Here is a 24,836-nt window from a genome sequence, read left to right on the forward strand (position 1 = left end):
AAACCATCCGTTTTAAAAGTATTTCCGACATAAATCAATAAACCCAATGTAATTATTGTAATTTTAATTATTATATTTATTATTGTATTTCTTTTATTGTATCACTTTTTTTTTTGGTGAAAATGTGAATATATATATAAATATAAAAAAACTTCCAATAGTGTTACAAAACAAGTAAGGGATCAAACCCCCACAAAGACAAAAGAAAGCCTAATTAACTCATCTGAGCATACAACCAATCAGTACTCACATTGGCTCCCCAAGCTTAGCTTTAATCCTCCTAGTAACATCTTCCTCAATTCTCTTGGCAACCATTTCTGGACGCAACAAACAACCATTGATTCTTGCATTGTTTTTTTGGTACCACACATAATAATTGTAGGCAGTAAGACAGGTGGCTCTAACTTTCCAAAGGACTGAATTCTGATGCACAGTAGCTAGAGTGATCGTATCAGGGACACTCCCTCCAAACCACTGATTCAGCTGAGCTTTAATTCTGCAGCTATACACACAGTCAGAAAACACATGTTCCACAGTCTCAGTTTGGGCCTCACAGAACATACATAAATCATCAGTGCAATAGGCTAATTTGAAAAGCTTTTCCTTGACATTCATCCCATTATGCATCATCAACCAGGTAACCATGGAATGCTTAGGGACATTCCAATTATTCCAAACAACAGGTGACCAAACTGCTGCAGCCTGTTCAGAGCAAAGCTAGTCATAGCCACTCCTTAGTGTATACCCCTTAGGATGATGTTCCCAGCTTCCATTCACAAACCCGTCTTTAAGTTTCTCTTTCACTTTGCATATGTTCTTCCAAACCCAAGTACTGTCAGCAGGGGGTGTACTCCTTTTATTGTATCACTTGTATGCCTTCACATGTAATCAATCTAAATCTCTACTTCGACCCAATTGTATGATTAAATTACGTGTTTACCGACTTAGTATTAATTCTCACATGTTAGGATTAAAACGTTGGAATTTGCATTGCATGCATATAATCGCCGATATATAGAGTATAGACAATTTCCCTAATCATTAGTAGAGGCCGCTATCGAGGCGGGCGGGATTAGGTGTTCAATCAAAAGAGCTTCCTAATACGTACCCTCACCCCTTACTCTAGATCTCTGTGAACATCCGTGTTCATTGGCATCCACGAGAGTCATTCTAGACATAGAATGCTAAGGGTAACGAGTTCTTAGTGTTCATGTCTCTACTTTGTGTCTTGACATGACACGAGGTATTCGAACGGTTTCCAATTTTCCACAATAAATTGGTGGAGACTCCACAAATGTAAACGCTTGTTCTCCCCCAAGCGCCCCCGTGGGCCCGCGTCCACAGTTTGGCGACTCTGCTGGGGATAATACACTTACGTGTAGCCAAAAGGGTCAAACTTGAACAAGGTTAGGGAATAGTTTGTACGAGACAAGTGTCGGTTTTCATAACTCGGTCTTCCTAGACCGTTTATTCGGCCTTCCTAGGCCCAACCCAACCCATTCGACCAATCGTCCCGTCTAAACGGTCCTAATTCTTATTTGGGCCTAAGGATGGATATCGATTGACGTCATCCATACCATGGTACTTACTCTTGTTTGTATCAAGTGTTGGAATATGTGTCCTCCGATAATAATGCGATCACAACTGTCGATCATGATGATCACATGTTTAAGTCTCATTTTAAGAATACATGTGGGAATTAATATTTTACAGTCAACTGGTCCACACATATCGGTAATGATTGGCTGACTAGAGTTTGACATTACTGTCGTGCGACGGTGGTGATCAGTTGATCCCCTTAGGTCATACATAAAGGGTAACACTCTTAATTGATTATTTAATTGATCGTATAACGATACGGGTTAATTAAATTACTTAAAATTGACGGACGATTTTGGAAGTAATATTTACGTGTCTCATTGTAATTTGATTAAATTAGATACGGTCTAAGTAATCAAATTGTTTTATTACTTAGATGAAATTTTTTTTTACGGAAACAATTAAAACGGAATGAATAAATTATTATAAATACAGAATGTTGTAGTTTATAATTCGGAAACACTTTTTGGTACGACTAATTATGAATTACTATGTTAATTTTTATAAGTGACATATTTTATTAATATGTTGATTTTTAATTGTTAAAAATACATTTTATACACATAATGTCTTGGAACATGTTACATGTGACAAATTGACAAAATAATGTGTAAAATGGACTTTCCATTTTACACAATATGTACCGAAAATGAGGAGGGAGTATTAAGCTTAATTATGTTAAATATGTTTAGTGGAAAGCATAATCATAAGACCTAAGTACATAGCCTTGCATGCCTAATTTCTTGGGAAGAATTGTAGCTCATGCATTGATCCCTTTTCTCACCTCCTACCCGGTTTCCCAACCATGCAAGCAAAGGGTTTTTACCCTTTTATAATCTCTATTATGAAATAGATAATAACTAGTGTGTTATTATTTTTATTCATTCATCAAAAATAACTTATAGAAGTTTAGAAAGAGAAATTAAAAACTCCAAAATTCATCCTCTCTTGGCCGAAAAATTCAAGAGGACAAAACAATATTTTGGGTCAATTTTAGTAAGATAAATATTGTTCTAGATTCAAATAATATTTATTTTTAAGAGGTTATCTTGGGTATTCATCTTTGGGAGGGATTCTATCCTTGAATCCTTATTCTTCCATTAGTAAGGAAAGCTCAAGAACAAGTGAGTAGGAGAACTCATTTGTGTCCATATATCCGAATACTCAATGTAAGAATGACGATTTCTTCTCTTTTCTAATTATGTTTGCATGCATAAGATCAATATTTAATTTTATGACTAAATTAATTTGTAACATAGATGAATATGTTGAAAAATGAGATTTATAATTTCAAACATCAAGGACTTTCACTACTTGAGAAATGGACTAGGAATCGGCCTTACTCCTGTTTGGTACGAGCCTCTCCACAGACCCTGGGTTTAATTGTTTGGTATGGTAACCCACCCTTTAAACCAAAACCCTTTTAAATGCACTCAGCATCCCGTTATAATGCTTGTATATTGTTTGTACCATACGTGATCACCCTTTTCTAAACAAAGTCATGACGATTTTTTGTAAATTCAAAATCCTTCTTTAAAATGTAAAATTTCGAAACTTGGGCCTAATATTAGCGCAAAACAAGTCGAAACACTGTCCAATTATCGAGTTAAAATTCGGGCCTCAAAACCCACTTCAAAACCTCACTTCGAGTCCAATCCTACAACTACACTAAAGTTGACTAGGACCAACATTTTTCAAACTTTGTCATTTCCTCAAAACTCACTTGACACAAGTGGCACACTCCCACTTCACGAGTCAAAACATTTCTGTTCGAGTAAGCGTGCTAGAATGGTCGATCGTGTTTTGATTCATCGTCGATCTCTTATTCAGTTTCCAAGATGCCTGAAACAAGCGACGTGAACTTCAACCAACTCCAGAATGGTAATGATCAAATCCTAGCCGCGTTAGCTCGTCTCCAAGTTACTCAAGACCAAGTGTATGATCGCCTTGACACCATTGAGGGCCGAATATATGCCATGGAAACGAGGATGCCTCCTCGAGAAAGTGAAATAGCCGATGACTTCGTGAACAACTTCAGTGACGAAAACCCTCCCATAGGTATGACTGCAGGTGAGAAACGACTCCAATACTTAGAGGAGCAATTGATGTATCTTAAAGGGGATGACATTTATAGGGAGAATAATCGCAAATATGAAGCTGTGAGTTCCAAGTTGCCAACCAACTTCAACATGACGGATATCCCGAAATTCAAGGGGCATGAAAACCCATTGAACCATATCCGTGCCTTCAAGGATTACATGTCTATCAAAGGCATTAAACCCGAGATGTTCTTAAGGATCTTTCCTTCATCTCTTGACACCATCCCAAAAAATTGGTTCTACTCGCTAGAACACAAGAAAATCGCTACTTGGGACGATGCCGCAATCGAGTTTGCTAAACAATATGCGGATAACGCTGAAATCCAAGTCAACATGCGCACTTTAGTGGTTCTTACCAAAAATGACAAAGAAGGTTTCACCGATTTCCTAAGTCGGTGGAGGAAGACTAGTACTCAACTTGTTGAACGCCCGGATGAAGCCACCCTCGTGGAGAAATTCGTGGACAATCTAAAGCCCATCTATGCAAATCATTTGAGGTATCAAAACATCAAGACTTTCAAAGACTTGACCGTATTAGGGATAAGGATCGAGGATGACATTCGTAAAGGGCTCTTGTCCAAAACAATAGGTCGTGGATATCAAGGCTCAACAAGTCGTTCTTACGGCTCTACTAGCAAGACTGGTGAAGTTAACCTCCTTGAGCCATCTAAGAAGAGTACCCCTCCAAGGAAATTCACACATCTAGGGGACACGTATTCCAACTCTCTTAAAAGATTGATGAAACAGGGTAAACTTCAACCCATAGGCCCTACACCCGAACCAGAAAAGAAATCCAAGTTCTGGGATGAGAATTCGTACTGCGAATACCATAGAGGTAAGGGACATGATACAGAGAAATGCTACAAATTGAAAAATGTACTTCATGATATGATTGAAGACGGTCGCCTACCAATACCACCTGGAAGTAAGCCTAACAACACTCAGAATCCTCTTGGAGTTCTAGTGATTACAAGTGAAGAATCTACCATAAATTGTTCACATCTCATTTCTCCAGTCGAAAATGAAGTTCATGCAATAGAAAATGAAGGGAATTACTCCACCATTTCTCCAACCATCACTGATTTCATCGCATGGGCAAAAAGTGTGGATAGGCAAGTCATGGAACTAGAGAGTGCATTGGCAACCCTACGCAGTCCCAACACCACACCTAAAGAACGTGCACCACTAGTTTTCTCTCAAAACACTACAATGCAAGAAGTAGTAGCTATGGTTGATGAACTAGTCGACCAAATTATCCAATTAGAAGCTGAAATCATGAGAATGAGGGAACTTGTTACTATCAATGGAATATGGGCCGATGATGATGAAGATAAGTATCTCACTGAACACTACTTAGTCAAAGTCAGTGAGGAAATAGTCCAGAATTGTGAAGATCAAGATGTAGATCACCTCACTCGTTCAGGGCGCCCATACCAAAATACTTCTCAAAATGGTCCCATAGCAAACGGTCCAACCAATGTGGTCACACCAAATGATAATGAAGAAGGCTCTACCGACCATCTACTAAAGCAACTACAGAAGACAAAGGCTGATCTTTCAGTCTGGCAACTAGTGTCATGCTCATTCCCACATCGCTAAGCTTTACTGCAAGCTTTGGCCAAACTAAATGTGGCACATAACTCCACACCCGACGACCTGGTCAACTTGGTCTTCCAAGAATCACCAAAGCTAAGTAATACTATTACTTTCTCGGATGAGGATTTGCCACCCTTCGGTGCTAGTCATAACTTGGCTCTTTATATCACCGTCATTTGCTTAAAGAAGAATGTGTCAATGACTTTGGTAGATGATGGCTCTGCAGTCAATGTCATACCCTTGAAAACGGCATACAAGTTGGGCATGAAAGAATCAGATTGGACCCTTACCAACCAAGGTGTTCGCGCATATGATGCTACACGACGAAATGTGGTAGGACTTGTTAACCTAACCATAGCCACAGGGCCGATTGAGCGAAAGGTCAACATCCAAATAGTAGACATTGAGGCATCCTTTAACATACTTCTGGGAAGACCCTAGATTCACGCTTCTAAAGCGGTAACGTCCACACTCCACCAGAAAATCAAAATCTCACTAAATGGTAAGGTGGTGACGATCACTTCGTCACCCATCAAGGCAATAATCGAAAAGAAGTCAAGTAATCAAGTCCATACAGATCCAGTACATGAACTTGGGGGCTTCCATATCATAAATGTTATAGAGAGTGAGTTGGCACCGTTATACTTCAATCCCTACTCTAACTTAGTGGTCAACCACATACTCAAAACCCAGGGATACTTCCCGGGAATGCCTTTGAATCCTATCCGATGGAACACTTTTGCACCCTACAAAGAGGGTAATTCACAAAAAATACCCCTTGGACTAGGATACAAACCCACCAAAGAGGAAGTCCTCGAGATGCTCACTCAATTTCAAAACCGTAAGAATGTGGGAATCCAAATGCAACACTACCTCCCTACCCTAAATGGATATTTGGTCAGGGAAGGAAGTCAAGAGCTCTTTCACGGATTTCCCGAACCTTGGCACTACCTCGAAAGGAAGCTAGCCGGAATCGAGATCTTTCACGATTGCTACTTCATTCCTCCAGAAACGGTTCCTACCGTCAAGACTCGTCAAGCACCTTGCCTAGACGAACAAGCCGTGAGTCTACTCTTTGGAGAAGATCGATTTGTTAGAGCCGCGCAGGATAAGATCATTACCATGATACTTCAAGACGATCACTTCAACCCTACCGCGTTAATCATAGAAACCAACACCAATCAGCAGAAAGGATGGAAAAAATCGATTAAGTGGACAAACAATCAAGGAAGACTCTTCAAGCTCACTACTGGAGAAGGAGAGATGTTCAAAGTAGAGCCAGAAGACGATGAATTCGAGTCAGAGTCAGAGTCGGAGTCAGAGTCGGAGTCTAGAGAAGTTCCTAGAGAGTCTCCTCCTGTCGTCATTCCCACTCCCCTCGTTTCTCCTAGCCTAATGTCTAATAGCAACAGTAGTTCGGGAAATGTCCCAACCGCTGTCCCTTTACCGCCACTGACCACAAATCAGATGGCTTCTTTGTTTCAACTTTTCTCAAATCTTAATATGAATAAATCAGGTTCTGCTTACTCTTCGTGTTATCTTGAATGCAATTCTGTTTACGATGCTAATGAGAATGATCCTGACCCTGACTCAATCGAAATACCTCCATACATAGCCAAAGAAATACTACAAGAGGGGGAAGGGGGACCAGTGATAGAAAATACTGAACCCATCAACATAGGAACTGAACTAGAACCCCAAGAACTTAGGATAGGGACAACCTTGAGCCCCACCGAAAGGGCCAATTTCATAGACCTCCTACACGAGTTCAAAGACGTTTTTGCTTGGTCCTACAAAGATATGCCAGGGATCGACAGGGACATTGCAGAGCATAGAATCCCAATCAAACCAGGTTTCAAACCCGTGAAACAGAAGCTTCGTCGAATGAGGACAGAATGGGCTCTCAAGATCAAAGAAGAAGTCGATAAACAATTCAAAGCTGGGTTCATCAAAGTTTCCGAGTACTCCGACTGGGTAGCTAACATAGTACGCGTACCCAAAAAGGATGGGAGAATCTTTGTTTGTGTTGACTTTAGAGACTTAAACAAAGCAAGCCCTAAGGATGACTTTCCTCTACCGCATATCGACATATTAGTAGACAATATGGCGGATCACGCGTTACTATCCCTCATGGATGGATACGCGGGATATAACCAGATCAAGATGGCCTTAGTGGACATGCATAAGACCGCCTTTGTCACTCAATGGGGAACCTATTGCTACACGGTCATGCCGTTTGGGTTAATCAACGTCGGAGCTACATACCAACGCACCGCAACTACACTCTAACATGACATGATGCATAAAGAAGTTGAGGTATACGTAGATGACATGATTGTCAAGTCCAAGGAAAGAGAGGGACATATTGCGAACCTTCGCAAATTCTTCTCAAGGCTACGGAAGTACAACATGAGGCTTAATCCTCAGAAATGCACATTCGGAGTGATGTCTAGCAAACTCCTGGGATACGTTGTTAGCCAACGAGGTATAGAAATAGACCCTTCAAAGATCAAAGCTTTAATCGAAATGCCGCAACCTCAAACAGAGAAAGAAGTTAGGGGATTCCTAGGCAAGGTACAATACATAAGCCGATTCATATCAAAGCTCACCATGATCTGCGAACCCATATTCAAGAAGTTAAAGAAAATAGATCACACCATGTGGGATGATGACTGTCAGAAGGCTTTCGACCGAATCAAGGAAATACTAGCCAAACCGCCAGTGCTCATGCCACCCCAACGAGATCAACCTCTTGGTTTATATCTCACGGTAATTGAAACGGCCATGGGCACCATGCTAGCTCAAACTGTAGGAAAAGAAGAAAGAGCCATCTACTACCTTAGTAAGAAGTTCTTGGAGTACGAGTGCACATACACGCCACTCGAGAAGACATGCCTCGCTCTTGTGTGGGAAACAAAGAAGCTATGCCATTACATGCTTTGCTACTCCGTCAAGATATTCTCCAAAATGGATCCTGTCAAATACCTCTTCGAGAAACCCGTTCTCAATGGATGTCTAGCGAGATGGACTTTGATGCTCTCTGAGTTCGATCTTAAGTATGTACCTTTGAAAGTCAGAAAAGGGCACGCCGTTGCCGAATTCTTCGCAGAAAATCCCATCAATGATACACAAACGATAGACACCTGGTCGTTTCCGGATGAGGATATACTACAAACGGATGTAGACTCGTGGGACCTCTATTTTGATGGAGCATCGAACCTCAGAGGATTTGGAATAGGAGTGTTGCTCATTTCTCCTGAAGGCGAGCATACACCAATCTCTGTCAAACTCGACTTCGAGGTGACAAATAACGCTGCAGAATACGAAGCCTGTGTCATTGATTTGGAAGCGGCAGTAAGTTTAGGCATCAAGAATCTTCGAGTACATGGGGATTCCTCTTTGATCATCAATCAAATCACGGGATCTTGGAAAATCCGAAGCGAAAGCCTGGCACCTTATCAAGCCAGAATAGACCAAGTCGCCCAATTCTTCGATCAAGTAACCTACTTACATCTACCTCGAGAAGAAAATCAATTTGCGGATGCTCCTGCAAAACTCGCATCTTTGATTAACATGCCGCATAGTAAGGTAGAAATGCCTTTATGCATCGAACGACGGTCAGAGCCAGCTTATGTGCACCAAATCACCGATGAAGAGGAAATTACGGAGGAACCTTGGTTCCAAGCAATCCTAAACTTCAAACTCCATGGCACCTATCCACCAGAAATGGACAAAAAGGGACAACACGCCATCCGTTTGCTAGCTTCCCAATACGTCCTCATGCAAGGAGAGTTATACAAAAGAACACTTATTGGTGTAATTCTATGTTGTCTTGATCATTCACAGGCACGGAAAGTGATGGAATAAGTCAATGATAGAGAATGTGGCCCTCACATGAGTGGACCCATGATGGCAAAGAAAATCACACGTTTAGGATATTATTGGACCACGATGGAATCTGATTGCATCAAATATGTGAGACATTGCCATAATTGTCAGATCTTCGGGAATGTGCAACATGTTCCTCGTTCATTGCTTTACACTATGACATCCCCATGGCCATTCTCTGCTTGGGGAATTGACATCATCGGCAAGATCACTCCAGCTGGAACAGGAGGTCACTGTTTCATCCTAGTAGCAATCGATTATTTCACCAAGTGGGTAGAAGCGGCTTCCTACACCAGTCTTACGGCCAAGAACGTGGCAAAGTTCATACAAACTAATATTATCTGTCGATATGGTTGCCCACATGAGATCATCAGTGACAATGGATCACATTTCCAAGCTGAGACTGAGCAATTGTAGGGTTAGATCCGTATAAAACCCTATCTTTATAGGATTATAACGCAAAATTTATATGTAGTTTATAGTCATAAAACGAAAATCATAAAGAAACGATTAAGCAATAGAAATAACCTTCGGTCCTAGTGCAAAAGGCAATGAGAGATCAAGTTAGATCTCCTCCTAATCGTTGCACCCAAGATGTCCGAGTTATGCCCTTGTGCTAGATCAAATCCTCTAATTGCCTTTGCAATATTGAGAGGATAGTTTTTGTGAGTTGTGTTGGATGTGAGATCCGAGGGTTACGAGAGGCACAATTCCCAAAACCCTAATTTTGATTAGCAAAATGATAATTAGGTTAGACAAGAGGAGAAGCCCTCCTTTTGTCTTTGGATGGCTCGCCAAACCGAGTGAGAGGGAGGAAATGGGCTTTTCATTTCCTCTTCACTTAAACTCGTGATCCGGTCCATAGCTCGCTAAGTGTATACGACGCGGTTTCATTATAAATCATTTATCGGTTATCGGAAATTAAGGCATCAACTAATAATACGGGTTAGTTGAATTATTAATACATGTCCGACAAAACAGTATTGTATAATTATATTCAATATACATTTAATTAAATATAAAACGCTTATATTTAATTTTACGAATTAATCGGTTAATTCGGTCGCCTTTAGCCCATGATATTTAATCCGTATTAAATATAATATCTCAACATCACATTTTGACTAATTATTAGTCAAATAACTCGAACTAATCAATCAAGTCAAATTTGGCATCTATATGATCAGATTTTCATACCGTCACATCTCTCAAACGTATCCTATAGGTGTGACTTTTAGGGACCAGTTGATCACCGCCATCCGTATGACAATAACGTCAAACTTATCTAGCAAGCCAACCGTTATTGATAAACGTGGATCAACTGATTATGATACAAAGTATACCCTTTGATCCTTTTAGAGATTTATAAGTCCTTGCACTAATTGTTAAGGACACCAACCCCAACAAGCTCCCACTTGTCCGTACAAGTGTATGTGCAATGACGTTATCCGCACTAACCGGAGGACACACTCAACAAACTCCCACTTGTCCGTACAATTGTATGTGCGATAACCGATTCTCATATTCATTTAAAATTTCTCCCACTCAATGTAAAACAATTTGCGGATCTGGATCCACAAAGGTCGTATTTTACAATCGATCAGGATCTAGAGTGGTTTCCCCGACTAGAGAGTAACTTAACCGATAAAACGAATCCGTATCCGAGCATGGCCATGCATTTCGATTCTGACTCCTCGAGTGGCCCCGAGAAATATCGAGTACCTGATAAAGGCTGAATATTTCCTTCAACTCGACTCCTTCCGATCTAAGCACAGCATGAAATGACCCAGAAAAAATCTACTTGGCCCCCTGTTACGGATGACCGTGAGAAAGAAACCAAAGTCACCCAAAATCCGCCTTAGTCTCAAGAGACAATCGATAGTCAAAAGAATCGACTCTTAGGATCACCATGGAAGTCCTATCCACGACCGGGCACCGAATGTTATAAAACATTTAGGACTCCACGTCGATGTCACAATTGTGTCCTACGAAATATCCGTATAAATCGCCTCTGTGATTGGTCAGTCAACCGGTTGACTTATGGCTCGTTGAACCCACCATCAACCAACGTCACAAAATAATTGCCAGAGTTATCACTCATGTGGGCAATTAAGGACCGAAAAAAATATAATGTTCGTTCAATTCACTTTGTGGTGTTCAAAATTTGTCGTACAAATCCACATGAAAAACAAAATATATATAAAATATCAAAACGATGATGTTGTATAGAGTACAAAAGGGAATGAATCTGATCCATAAAAGAGTACTACAACTTAGGAACACGTTTAATTCCCATGGAATTGACATGCCCTTCATGCTTATCTTGTCGTAATGGTTTAGTGAGAGGATCTGCTATATTAACATGTGTAGCAATCTTTTCTATCACTACTTCCTTTTGCTCCACGTAATCTCGGATTAGATGAGCTTTCCGTTGTACATGTCTAGACGCGATATAGTACTCGGACTCGATCGTAGAATCTCTTTGTAACACTTTGTTTGGAACTCTTCCAAAGACGCGCCATTAAGAGTAAAACGAATCCAGACCGAGATTTCGAGTCATCTCGATCCATAAGTCAATGCCCAATCTTTAGTCCTCCGTAGGTACTTAAGAATGTTCTTGACACCATCCAATGTGAATTACCTAGATGCTTTGTTGGAATCGACTTGTCATACTCAATGCATATGCCACGTCCAGACGTGTGCATATCATGGCATACATGATTGATCCTATTGCCGAAGCATAAGGAATCCGGGTCATGTGCTCTTTCTCTTCCGGTGTCTCTGGTGCCTGAGACTTGCTCAAATGCACCCCTGGAGACATAGGAAGGAACCCCTTCTTGGAGTTAGTCATGCTGAATCTCTCTAGGACTTTGTCTATGTAAGACTCCTGACTGAGAGATAGCATCCGTCGTGATCTATCTCGATAGATACGGATGCCTAGAATTCTTTGTGCCTCTCCCAGATCTTTCATCTGGAAATGGTTTTTCAACCATACTTTCACCGAAGTTAAGAGAGGTATGTCATTCCCAATCAGGAGTATGTCGTCAACATACAATATTAGGAAGACAATCTTGCTCCCACTCGACTTGATATATAGACATGGTTCCTCGACCGATCGAGTAAATCCATTTTCTTTTATCACTTGGTCGAAGCGATGATTCCAACTCCTTGATGCTTGCTTAAGTCCATAAATGGAACGCTTAAGCTTGCACACTTTCTTAGGATGTTTTGGATCGATGAAACCTTCGGGTTGTACCATGTACAACTCTTCCTCCAAAAAGCCGTTTAAGAAGGCGGTTTTCACGTCCATTTGCCAAATTTCATAGTCATGAAAAGCGGCGATCGCTAAGATAATCCGAATGGAACGCAAAGATGACTACGGGTGCGAAAATTTCATCGTAGTGCAAACCTGGCACTTGGGTGAAACCTTTAGCAACTAGTCGTGCTTTATAGATATCTTGTTGACCTTCCACAGAATGCTTTATCTTGTAAAGCCATTTGCATTGAAGGGGACGAACCTTAGCAGGTAAGTCAACAAGATCCCATACGTTGTTCTCATACATGGAGTCCATCTCGGATTGCATGGCCTCAAGCCATAGCTTTGAGTCAGAACTAGTCATGGCACCTTTATAGGTTGCGGGTTCACTACTCGTTAAGAGTAGAACGTCATCTATGTCATGTTCCTCGACCATACCAATGTATCATGCGGAGGAATAGAGACTCTTCCCGACCTCCTAGGTTCCTCAGGAATATTCACCGCGGCCGGGATTGAAGGAACAGGTTCCTCCAATGGTTGCTCGGTGTTTGGTTCTGGAATCTCCGACAGGTCGAAGGTTCTATCACTCTTTGCATTCTCAAGAAATTCCTTCTCTAAGAATGTCGCACTAGCCGCAACAAAAACACGTTGTTCGGTTGGCGAATAGAAGTAATGACCAAGTGTTCCTTTAGGATAACCTATAAAGTATGTCTTGACCGATCGCGGGCCGAGCTTATCTTCAGGTCTCCACTTGACATAAGCCTCGCAGCCCCAAACCCGTATAAAGAACAAGTTAGGGACCGTTCCCTTCCATAGTTCATATGGAGTCTTGTCAACCGCTTTAGACGGACTTCGGTTAAGTATTAGAGCAGCTGATAAAGAGCATAACCCCATAATGAATCGGGTAAAACCGTGTGACTCATCATGGATCGAACCATATCAAGTAGTGTTCGATTTCTCCGTTCGGACACACCATTCAAATGAGGTGTTGCGGTGGAGTTAACGTAGGGCGATCCCACGGTCTTTAAGGTGTTGATCAAACTCGTGAGAAAGATACTCGCCACCACGATCCGAACGTAGTGTTTTTATCTTTCTACCAAGTAGGTTCTCATACCCTATATTGGTATTCTTTGAATTTCTCAAAGGATTCACTTTTGTGCTTCATTAAGTAGACATAGCCATATCTACTTAAATCATCCGTGAAAGTGATGAAATACCTATAGCCTTCTCGTGCGGTGATTGACATAGGACCACATACATCCGTGTGTATGAGCCCTAATAGGTCAGCAGCGCGCATTCCAACACCTTTGAAGGAAATACGAGTCATCTTACCGATGAGACATGATTCACACGTGCCAAATGATTGAAAATCAAAGGCCGAGATAGCTCCATTTTTGATGAGCTGTTTTACGCGTTTCTCATTAATGTGTCCCATACGGCAGTGCCATAGATACGTTTGATCTTTGTCACCAACCTTTAACTTTTTATTCATTACGTGTAATATTTCGGTGGTCTGATCTAAAACATAAATTCCATTCATGGAGACTGCCTTGCCATAAATCATATTGTGTAAAGAGAAAATGCAAGTATTATTCTCAATTACAAATGAAAAACCAAGTTTGTCAAGTGCGAAACCGAAATAATGTTTTTCGAAAGACTGGGTACATAATAGCAATCATATAATGATAACTCAAATCCGCTAGGAAGCTGGATCACATATGTTCCCCTCGAGACGGCAGCCACTCTTGCTCCATTCCCGACACGCAGGTCAACCTCATCCTTTACGAGAGGCTTGAGATTTCGGAGGCCCTGCACATGATTACACAGATGAGAACCACAACCAGTATCAAGTACCCAAGTTCCGTAACTTGCGTGGTTAATCTCAATCATATGAATAAAAGTAGAAGGAGAAGACATACCAACAGGTTTAACGCGACCTGCTTTTATGTCCTCATGATAAACAGGACATGTACGCCTCCAATGCCCAGTCTTGTGGCAATGATGGCATTCCATGTTTTCGGTCTTGCTCTTTGTCGCGCCTGATGAGTTACTTGCCTCACCAGGCCCACTCTTACCTGATCCCGAATTCTTAAACTTCGGTTTACCTACTGCTAGGTTTGCCTGAGCTTTGCCCTTACCTTTCCCTTTGTTGGACACAACGAGAACATCCTGTTTCACGCTCCCACTGAGCTTCATGTCCTTCTCGGTCTGTACGAGAAGGGAGTGCAGTTCATGTGGGGTTTTCTTCAAATCATTCATATAGTAATTCGCTCTAAATTGCGAAAAACCATCGTGGAGTGAATGAAGCATGCGATCGATAACAATGTTCTCGCTAATGTTACAATCAAAAGTCTCCAGCTTCTCGACATTCTCAATCATGCTGAGAATGTGGGGCTAACAGGTTGGCCCTTCTGGAGTCTCGCATCAAAGAAGCGAGTGGTATGCTCATAGGTCACGATTCTCGGTGCTTTCGAGAATTCCTTGGTGAGCGTGGTGAAAATCTTGTTTGCACCATGGGCTATGAAGCGTTTCTGCAAATTGGATTCCATTGCAAAAATGAGTACGTTTTTAATCGCACCCGCTTCCATACGAAATCATTAAACTTGGTGATTTCAAAGCTCTTCTAGCCGTGGGATCTGGGTTTGCCGGGAGGGGCTCTAATAGATATTTGAGCTTCCCGTCGGCGGCAGCGGCATTCCGTAATGCCGCCTCCCGCCTCTCGGTTGGATCCATCATTCTTGATCGAGTAGACCGATTCATCCGATTCATGAAGATCCGAAGCCGGGACTCACGGTCCAATGTGGCACTTGGCATTGGGTTATCAAGAAACCACCATTTGTTATTTAGCGGTTTAAAAGTTCGTGATCTACACCGAAAAAGAAAGAAAAACAAAAACGAAATAAGCAACTCATCGAGGTGATTTAAGTCTATTTAAAATTAATTTTAACATGTAGACTCATTGCACTTGCATAATTGATCTCCCTCAAGAATGATACAAGTGATCCCAAGACTCAATTTCTGTAAATTGATAAGCCAACTGTTTAGCTAATTCTTCCGGAAGAACTCTTGGTCGATAGATTTCCGTAAATCCTATCTATAGTCCACCATAGTCACAGGATCGTACGAGTGACCATAGTGTTGAGATAAAATAGGTCAATCGGTTCCAACTTACCCGACGTAGAAGGGGTCATATTATGCCTACCGACGAAGAAGGGACTCATTGGAGTTTGACCTATAAAGACTATTCTCAATTTTTTGTTTATACGAGGAAGATCCCATCAACTAAATTATAATTCATATTAAGTGAACGAATAACTAGCGTTTGCGTGAATGAATTAATTTGGATGATGGCTTAAAGTCGTGTGACATACGAATGTCAAAGAAAACTAACTCGTGACCTCTATATGTGTCAGTTTTCATGCAATTATTAGGTGGTTTGGTTTTTAGGCGGAAAATGATGCATACTATCGTTACAATAAAATAAATGAATGAATGCAATACGTAAATAAAAAATTTCCTAGTGTGGCCTATCCTAGTAAAAAGAACAGAGTACAACTTTGGAATCCACCGTTGGACCCGAAAAGCTTGTCTTGATGTTCCATCTTTATCAAAGTAGCGGGAGTGAGCATCCGGTCTCCATCTTTAGTCTTCTCAAGAATTACAATTTAAAATTTACAAATATAAACCTATTTACATTCTAAATAAAAAACTGTAATTAAAAGAAATAAAATGGAGATACGAGATCTCAAAATACAACCAAGACCGTGTTCCATCATTACGGTAACACGTTCTACTAAGGCCACACTAAGTTACAACTGTTTGCAAAATAATTAAATACGTAATTAAAAGGCATTCAAAACATTCAAAATATAAACAAGAACGATAAATTAAAATGCATCAACTAAAAAATTAAATTTATTCGTGACATAATTCCGTAATTATGTTAAATTTTTATCCAAACCACCAAAGATAATTAAAATTACATGACAAAACCGCTTTAGTCAAGTTAATTTTAATCCGAGATAATCCGTTACAATAAATCGTTTTAAAGTAACTTTATATTACGTGGGTGAACCGTTTCACTAATCAAGCGAGAGCATAAAAAACACTTTATGCATAAAAGGCCGAAAAAAAAACAGAAAAATTTTTTTTTTTTTTTCTCATCTTCTTTGTCATACGTGAACGATTACCGATGGCCAAAAAAATTTTTTTTTAAAATGCTTTGTAAAAAAAAAAACGAGAGCATTAAAAGTCCAAAAAAAAAAATTTACACGGCTCATTCATGAGCAACTAAAGATCAAAACAAAACGGTTTGATAAAACACAATTGTAATTTTAATCTAATCCGTATAGAAAACAAAATACAATTGTTATATCTTCAACATATTGCAATCATTATCGTTAAAATTACAACATGCGAAGAACGAATAAAAACAAGAGATCAAACGATCTAACAAAAACTTGTGGCACGCAAATCAATGCAATAAAAAACAGAAAACAGGCCGTGTACTTGAAGGCCACTCGTTTTTCATAAAAAAAACAGGTTTGCCGAAACAAAATATGCCACACGAAATTTTATGCAATTATTTTGACCGATCTTTAACATATAGCGATGAATATCGATTACATAGACGATATGCAAAGATCAAAACAAAACGAAACAAACCAACCATCACCGTGTAAACAAGACACGGATCCCAAGGCACAAAGCAACAAAAAACCGCAGCAAAAAAAAAAAATTCTGCCGAGTAAAAAAAATTGAGCCGTGACAATTTTTTTAACCAAAATTCATCGTTTCAACAATCGTTTGATGAAAAACACATATAAAAAATTACGTGGCCTCGCTCTGATACCACTTGTAGGGTTAGATCCGTATAAAACCCTATCTTTATAGGATTATAACGCAAAATTTATATGTAGTTTATAGTCATAAAACGAAAATCATAAAGAAACGATTAAGCAATAGAAATAACCTTCGGTCCTAGTGCAAAAGGCAATGAGAGATCAAGTTAGATCTCCTCCTAATCGTTGCACCCAAGATGTCCGAGTTATGCCCTTGTGCTAGATCAAATCCTCTAATTGCCTTTGCAATATTGAGAGGATAGTTTTTGTGAGTTGTGTTGGATGTGAGATCCGAGTTCTGAGAGGCACAATTCCCAAAACCCTAATTTTGATTAGCAAAATGATAATTAGGTTAGACAAGAGGAGAAGCTCTCCTTTTGTCTTTGGATGGCTCGGCCAAACCGAGTGAGAGGGAGGAAATGGGCTTTTCATTTCCTCTTCACTTAAACTCGTGATCCGGTCCATAGCTCGCTAAGTGTATACGACGCGGTTTCATTATAAATCATTATCGGTTATCGGAAATTAAGGCATCAACTAATAATACGGGTTAGTTGAATTATTAATACATGTCCGACAAAACAGTATTGTATAATTATATTCAATATACATTTAATTAAATATAAAACGCTTATATTTAATTTCTACGAATTAACTCAATTCGCCTTTAGCCCATGATATTTAATCCGTATTAAATATAATATCTCAACATCACATTTTGACTAATTATTAGTCAAATAACTCAGACTAACTGGTTAGTCAAATTTGGCATCTATATGACTGTATTTTCATACCGTCACATCACTCAAACGTATCCTATAGGTGTGACTTTTAGGGACCAGTTGATCACCGCCATCTGTATGACAATAACGTCAAACTTATCTAGCAAGCCAACCGTTATTGATAAACGTGGATCAACTGATTATGATACAAAGTATACCCTTTGATCCTTTTAGAGATTTATAAGTCCTTGCACTAACTGTTAAGGACACCAACCCCAACAGCAATTGCTAGCCAAGTACAAAATTAAGCATCACCACTCCTCGCCATATAGACCACAAACCAATCGCACGGTAGAGGCAGCAAACAAAAATGGCGTCACGATTCTCAAGAAAATGATTGACAACTATAGAGATTGGCCAAGCAAGATACCCTCTGCTTTATGGGGATACCGTACATCCGTTAGGATGCCCACTGGGGCTACTCCTTTCTATTTGACCTACGGCATGGAAGTCGTACAACCAGTCGAGCTAGAAATACCATCCTTGCGTATTTTACTCGAAAGTCAAATACCCGAAGCCGATTGGAAGAGGGATAGATATGAAGAACTCATCCTCCTCGATGAACAAAGGTTACGTGCATTACATAATGTGCAAACATATCAGGCGCGTATCAAACGAGCCTTCAACAAAAGGGTTAAGCCAAGGAACATCAAAGAAGGAGACTTGGTCCTCAAATCAACTAGGGCTCTTTTACCTGTCGATCCACGAGGAAAATTCAAACCCAATTGGGCCGGACCATTCCTAGTCAAGTCCATACTTCCAGGGGGTGCGGTTAGGATCACAGACCTAGACGGGAACGAATTTGCCAACCCAACAAACCTTGACCAATTAAAACGTTACTATGCCTAGAATAGGAGCAAAAAACGCGCCTCGCGTGACCTCACGTGTCGCTCTTGCGGCACGAAATAAACGGCCCCTGGCCAAGCAGAATCAAGCCAATGTCATCTTGCTCTTGCACTTTGACAATTTGTCATTCTCATACCATCAAATAAACTAAATTGCATTTTCGGAGTCAGTAAAGCACATGCTTATTTTCTAAAGTTCATTACAAGCTCTTGCTTAGAACAATTATTCTTTTACATTTACTCGAACTACGCGCAAGGATTTGATAATTTTTTTTTTTTAATGAATACGTAGGCAATCCTTCACGGGATAAAACCATTTAATTATTTTGAATGTAAATAGAAGGACATCTGCGAATGCATTTGAAATTCGACAAGAATAATGAAAAGAAAATTCACAACGGTTTCATAACCATTTAACCTTTTTTATTTCATTAATAATAATAGTACGTTACATAATAAAAATAAATAGGCTAGAATTCTAAAAACCCCACCTTCTTATTACAATAATAATAATAATAATAATAATAATAATAATAATAATAATAATAATAATAATAATAATAATAATAATAATAATAATAATAATAAATAATAAAGACTTAGGCTACTCTTCCATTTTCCCTTTGCCTTTGTCATTTCTATCATACTTCTTGTCACGACCTCGAGCCGGACGCTCTTGCGTCACTTCAGACCTAATCACCAATGGTCTCTCTCGTGGTCTCGCTTTGCCATTCTTGTCAACCACCATCTCGACGGCAGGAGAAGTCTTCGATTTCTTCGAAGGATGAACAACTCGAAACCCGGCTTCTTCTTCTCCCTCAGTCAGATGCTTCTCTTTCTCCTTTTCCACCTCGCGAACCTTGTAGTCAACAGGCTCGCGCTTCCTTAATCATTCACGCTCCTCCGGAGTAGCAGCTTTCCTCCACCGCAGATAGGAATCTGACACCCATAGAGCACTGACTGAAGGATTCAAGAACCATGCATTTCTTTGAGCCCATTTGATGGCCCATTCTCTTCGACTCTCAGTAGTAAGCGCCACGGCAGTGTGCGGGACAATGTTAAGCTTCGGGGTCATCTGCTTCAATCCAACCTGCCTCATTAACCTCTCCGGGAAAATGCATACCACAAACTCCAATCCAGGAATGCGAACAGATCGGGTAGGGTCTAGGGAAGATACTCCAGTGACAGATTTGAGATGCCACCATTAGGGGTGGGCATAATCCGGTCCGGACCGGAAAAATGGACCGGTCGGGACCGTAATCTAGTGGACCGTAACCGGAATTAAAAATTCCGGTCCGGTCTCCGGTCCACCATTTTCCAAGATTCCGGTTTCCGGTCCGGTCCGGTCCGGGACCGATATTCTCCGGTCCGGACTGGTTTGGACCAGAATGCCCGGAATTATTGTTATTCGCATTTTTTTTTCTTAAAATTGTATTTTTATTCTGGTCCAATCCGGTCCAATGGACCGGAATTTTTGGACCGGAATTTGAAAAAGTGGGTAATTCCGGTCCAACCGGTCCGGTCCGGTCTTGGACCGAAATTTTTCCGGTCCGGTCCCGGTCCGGAATTTTTGTAATCCGGTCCGGTCCCGGTCCATGAATTTTGTCGATTCCGGTTCCGGTCCGGTCCGGTTTTGGACCGGTGCCCACCCCTAGCCACCATGGTACGATCCATATGATTAAGGGACCATCTGCACTTTTCAATTTGTTTTCCCAGTAATTGCAAACTCGAGTGAAGTCCACCATGTAAAGCCTGGTCCTCATTGCAATTGAGCGACCATGATAAGCAGGAACATCAGTTGGGGGCTCGATCAATCGAAGATGCTCCATAAGCCAGACCTACCAAAACCGGGTATTAGGAAAAAAAAAAAAAAAAAAAAGAGAGAACGAAAAAAAAAAGAAAAAAGAAAAGAAAAAAAGAAAGAAAAAGAGTTCTTTTTACCTGCAAAATAATGAGACTTCTCAGGTAGGGTAGGTCGCGATTAGCTTTCCTGTTATCCAAGCCCAATAAGATCTCTCCTAAACACAGACAAGCTGGGCTCCTGCACAGCTCCATTTGCTCAATCAAGCTCAAGAGACGAGGGTCACCTCTCATATCCTCATCAACATGCCCTTGAAGGACATACACATATAATAGGCAAAACCCGAATGCCCTTCGCCTTGCAACATAAGAGACAGTGGGATCAGCCATATTGATAAAGCGATCGATGAAATCCAACATTCGCACTCCTTTAGAAGTCACAAGACGGTCAACATCAACTCTGGCCAATCCAAGCAAGTCTCTAAACTTATTCTTATACCCTTGAGAAGTGGAGGAAATAGCAGGCAAATGTTTTGGATCCTAAACACCAATCGCAGCAATCTCCTCGGGAAATGGGCAAATGTCGCCTCCAGGAAAGGCAAATACGTGATAATTAGGGTCCCATAGTCAAGACAAGCATCTAGGAACGGTTTGACTACCTTGATCAGCTTCAAGCTAAAAAGTTTTCCAAAATTATAAGCACCCATGTCGTGTTTCTCCACGTTGGAGAACTCATTTGTCCATTCTTTTAGACGAATCTCAAGAGTATTCATGATGTATGCTTATTTTGAGAAATTTGTGTAATAAGACGAAGAAAGACAGAAGAATTATGTGAATAAAACCTCCCTCGACATCTTTATTTATACTAAAAGCTGTTTCCTAAAATCCGTCAGAACAGACGCACTGGGGAACAGGCGCAGCAGGTGCTGCGCCTCTTCGAAGGGATGCAACTCTTGCTGCGCCTTTTCCTCAGCACCCTTTTTGTGATTTTCCGCGTTCGATCTTTCCTAAATTCCTCAACGAATAATTTCCTATTCATACTCGTTATTATTTTATTAAAGGCGTCAGGTTGCCATATTTCGTATTTCCTAATTTCGCGGATGCGCATCTCGAGACGATATCGATATTTTCGTCATTTTAGCACACTTGTACATTTCTTTTAATTTTATTTTTTTGGGGAATCATTTCACCAATTTAATTTAATTTATTCATTTTTTATGTTTAATTTAATTATATCATTTTTTCGAACTTTATATTTCTTTTTACCTTTTTCTTTTTGGGGAATCATTTCACTCTCCATTTCAAACTTATATGTTTTTATTTTTTTCTTTTTTAGGGGGTAACCCTCCCTACCGTCCGGTCATTTCCGACCTAATTTTTTGCAATTCCCGACCAAATTTTTGCATTTTCATTTCTGGTCATTTTTTGCTTTTTCAAGTCATTGTTTTGCGCTGATTCAGGCCATGAGTACAAATATATGTTCTATGAGATTTCTGTGTGAATTTCGGCAGCATGACGGCGTAAATCGTCATCTACCAAACGTGTCCAAAGCTAACCTGCAGGTACAAACAAAGCAACCCAGCAGCAAAGGCACTCAGGCCATCATATATACAACCAAAAAAGGGATATGTACACCAAACTGGGGGCTCGAGCCCCAAAACAAGATCCAAATGTCCAAAAATGTATAAATGTACAGAAGTATAACCCAAAAAAATAAGAAGCAACGCGGAAGCTACTGCTGGTCGTCGTCTAGCTCAGCAACTCTCGCCTCGAGAGTAGCAACCTCGGCATCGCGAACCTCGAGCTCCCTCAGCAGGCGAGCCGTCTCCTCCCGGGACTGGGCAAGCTCTCGCTCCCTCTGCAAACGACAAAACTGGCTCATGTCAATCACTCCGAACATGAAAGAAGATTAGAAAATTCAAAAATAAAGTAAACGGAAGGGTCATACCTGACGTCCTCGGCCACCAGCAAGTGCCTCGACGGCAGTAGCCCGTAGCCGGTTGGCTACCCTCCACAAAGCCACGAACCGAGATGGCGCAACTTACATTTCAAAAGAAAGGTTCTTAGCAATTGGACAAACTTGAGCAAATGCGTTCTTACGCAAAACTATGCGAGTTAGAAGACTCACCCTCCGAATAAGATGCTGCCACTCGTCCATGCCAGCATCTCTCACCGCCACATCAAAGTCACGTAGCTCAGAGATCGTCGTCATCCCCGTCGTGTCGGTGTACTCAAGGGTCTCGGGGTACTCTGGGGGCTCGATGCCCGCCGCCTCGACCTTCTGCAAGGTCAAATGACTTCGGTTAACCGATGATCTTTCATCACATGCTCAAACAATAAAAAATGAAAAAGGATAAGGTAGTTACCACAACCGGCCAGTACGCCAACCACCCGTAGAGGAAAGCCGAGTAGTCCTCACCAGGAAGAAGGAGGGCGTCGCCGCCGACGCCAGCCAGGTCAGCCTCTCTCTCAGCCTCAGAAGGCTCCCTAAACATCGTCCGAGGAGGATCGATGGGAACCGTCAAGACGTCCCGAGAGCACTGACGAGCCAAGCGCTCACCCAAGTACCACACAGGACCCATCGACGTCCTCAGCAGCTTAAATGGCTCTCGAGCTCCTAGGTCGAAGGACCTCAGCCACGAAAGGAGGAGCGCCAGCGTACTCCTCCCAAGGCCTGGGCACCCACTAGAAGAAGCAAACGAAGGGTCATTCTTATGATCAGTTCTAAAAGTAAAGGAAGAGAAACAGAAAAATGTAAGGTGAAATACTCACGCCGTCCATCTGAAGAGCGTTCACCTCCCGCCGACAAACGTCGTGGAAGGAACGCCGACTCCTCGTGCGGCACATCACCCAATCCCTCACAACGGGATAAGCCTTCTCCACCGGCTCCGTCCTCTTGGGCGCGAGGCCCGGAAAGTAGGAGTACACCCACGCCTGTAAAGCAGATAATCAATAACGATCTCTCGTGATTTGACAAGAAAAGGAAATGATCTGTCATAAGATGAAGCGAAGGTTTATACCTCCAACAGCAGTCCAGGGCCGACAGGAGCAGGAGAAGTCCCCTTCTCCATCAACTCCGGACGAACCATGGCCCTCATGAAACGGATGAGGACCGCAAAACAAGCAGTGACCCAGTCCCAACGGCCTAGGGAGCTCAGATCAGAAAGAAAGGGAAGAAGCTCTGTCGAAAGCCTCTCTCCCTTGTCTCCGAGGTAAATCGAAGACAAGAACCACCAGAGCCACAAGCGGACTCTCTGCTCTACAGTGTAGGGAGGAGGATTCGTCTCCCTTCCCTCGATCACCACCGACGCCGGGGTCTTCCCCGCGAAGTAGTCTCGAACGTAAGAACTAGGCACCAAGCCAGGTACCGCAGCCGCCCTCGGCGCCAAGTTCCAGCCGATCAACCTCCTAGCCTCCACCAAGTCAACCCTCATGGCCGTCTCCGGCCACTCCACCACCTCAGTCCCGCACGGCAGACCAGAAATCATGCCGTAATCCTCCAACGTGACCCCCACCTCACCAAAAGGCATGTGAAACGTGGAGGTCGTGTCCCAAAACCGATCCAAGAAAGCTCGGACGAGATTGAGGTTAGCCCGAAGCTTCCTCCTCGCAATATCCCTCCAAGCCTGCACCAAGGCGCCGAATGCTCCTCGCTCGATCATGGCTCGCTTTTCAGCCGACAGCCTCTCGTAGCACCCCATCGCCGTCGTGTAGCCCGAGAACGACCTGATGTTCCCAGCCTCCTATGTTGATTTGAAACAAAAGCTATCTTTAGCTCAAATGAAGTAAAAAAGGAATGACAAACAGAAATGATAGAAGATGAATGAAGAGTGATGAATTCTATTTACCAAGCTCTTCACCGTCCTGTAGGACAGGTGACCCTCCGCAGCCCAAAGCAGGTGTCTACTGTCCCAAGTCTCAGCCCACGCAGGTGCTCCCCTCAGCTGACGACCACCCCGTCCAATGTTGGCCTGTCTCGGGACCTCCTCCTCCTCAGCAGCCTCCTCCTCTCGGACCTCGTCCTCAGCTGCCATCACCGCAGCGGTGAGAGCCTCCTCCAACGCCTCCTCAAGTACCTGAGAAGGATCGATAGCAGTGTCCACGTCCATGAGATCTCTCCCAGATGTAGAAGC

General features: G+C 41.7%; 1 protein-coding gene across 1 annotated transcript; it reads right to left on the reverse strand.

The window, feature by feature from the left end:
* Positions 1-246: 246 nt before the first annotated feature.
* LOC141588041 (uncharacterized) lies at positions 247-24,812 on the reverse strand. The gene is made up of 2 exons (XM_074409499.1): positions 24,780-24,812; positions 247-702 (listed from the first exon to the last, which is right to left on the reverse strand). Exons 1-2 carry the CDS (start codon positions 24,810-24,812, stop codon positions 247-249), a joined length of 489 nt encoding a protein of 162 aa, XP_074265600.1.
* Positions 24,813-24,836: the final 24 nt, after the last annotated feature.

Source organism: Silene latifolia, chromosome 6 (assembly GCF_048544455.1).
Source record: "Silene latifolia isolate original U9 population chromosome 6, ASM4854445v1, whole genome shotgun sequence".
NCBI classification, from domain to species: Eukaryota; Viridiplantae; Streptophyta; class Magnoliopsida; order Caryophyllales; family Caryophyllaceae; genus Silene; species Silene latifolia.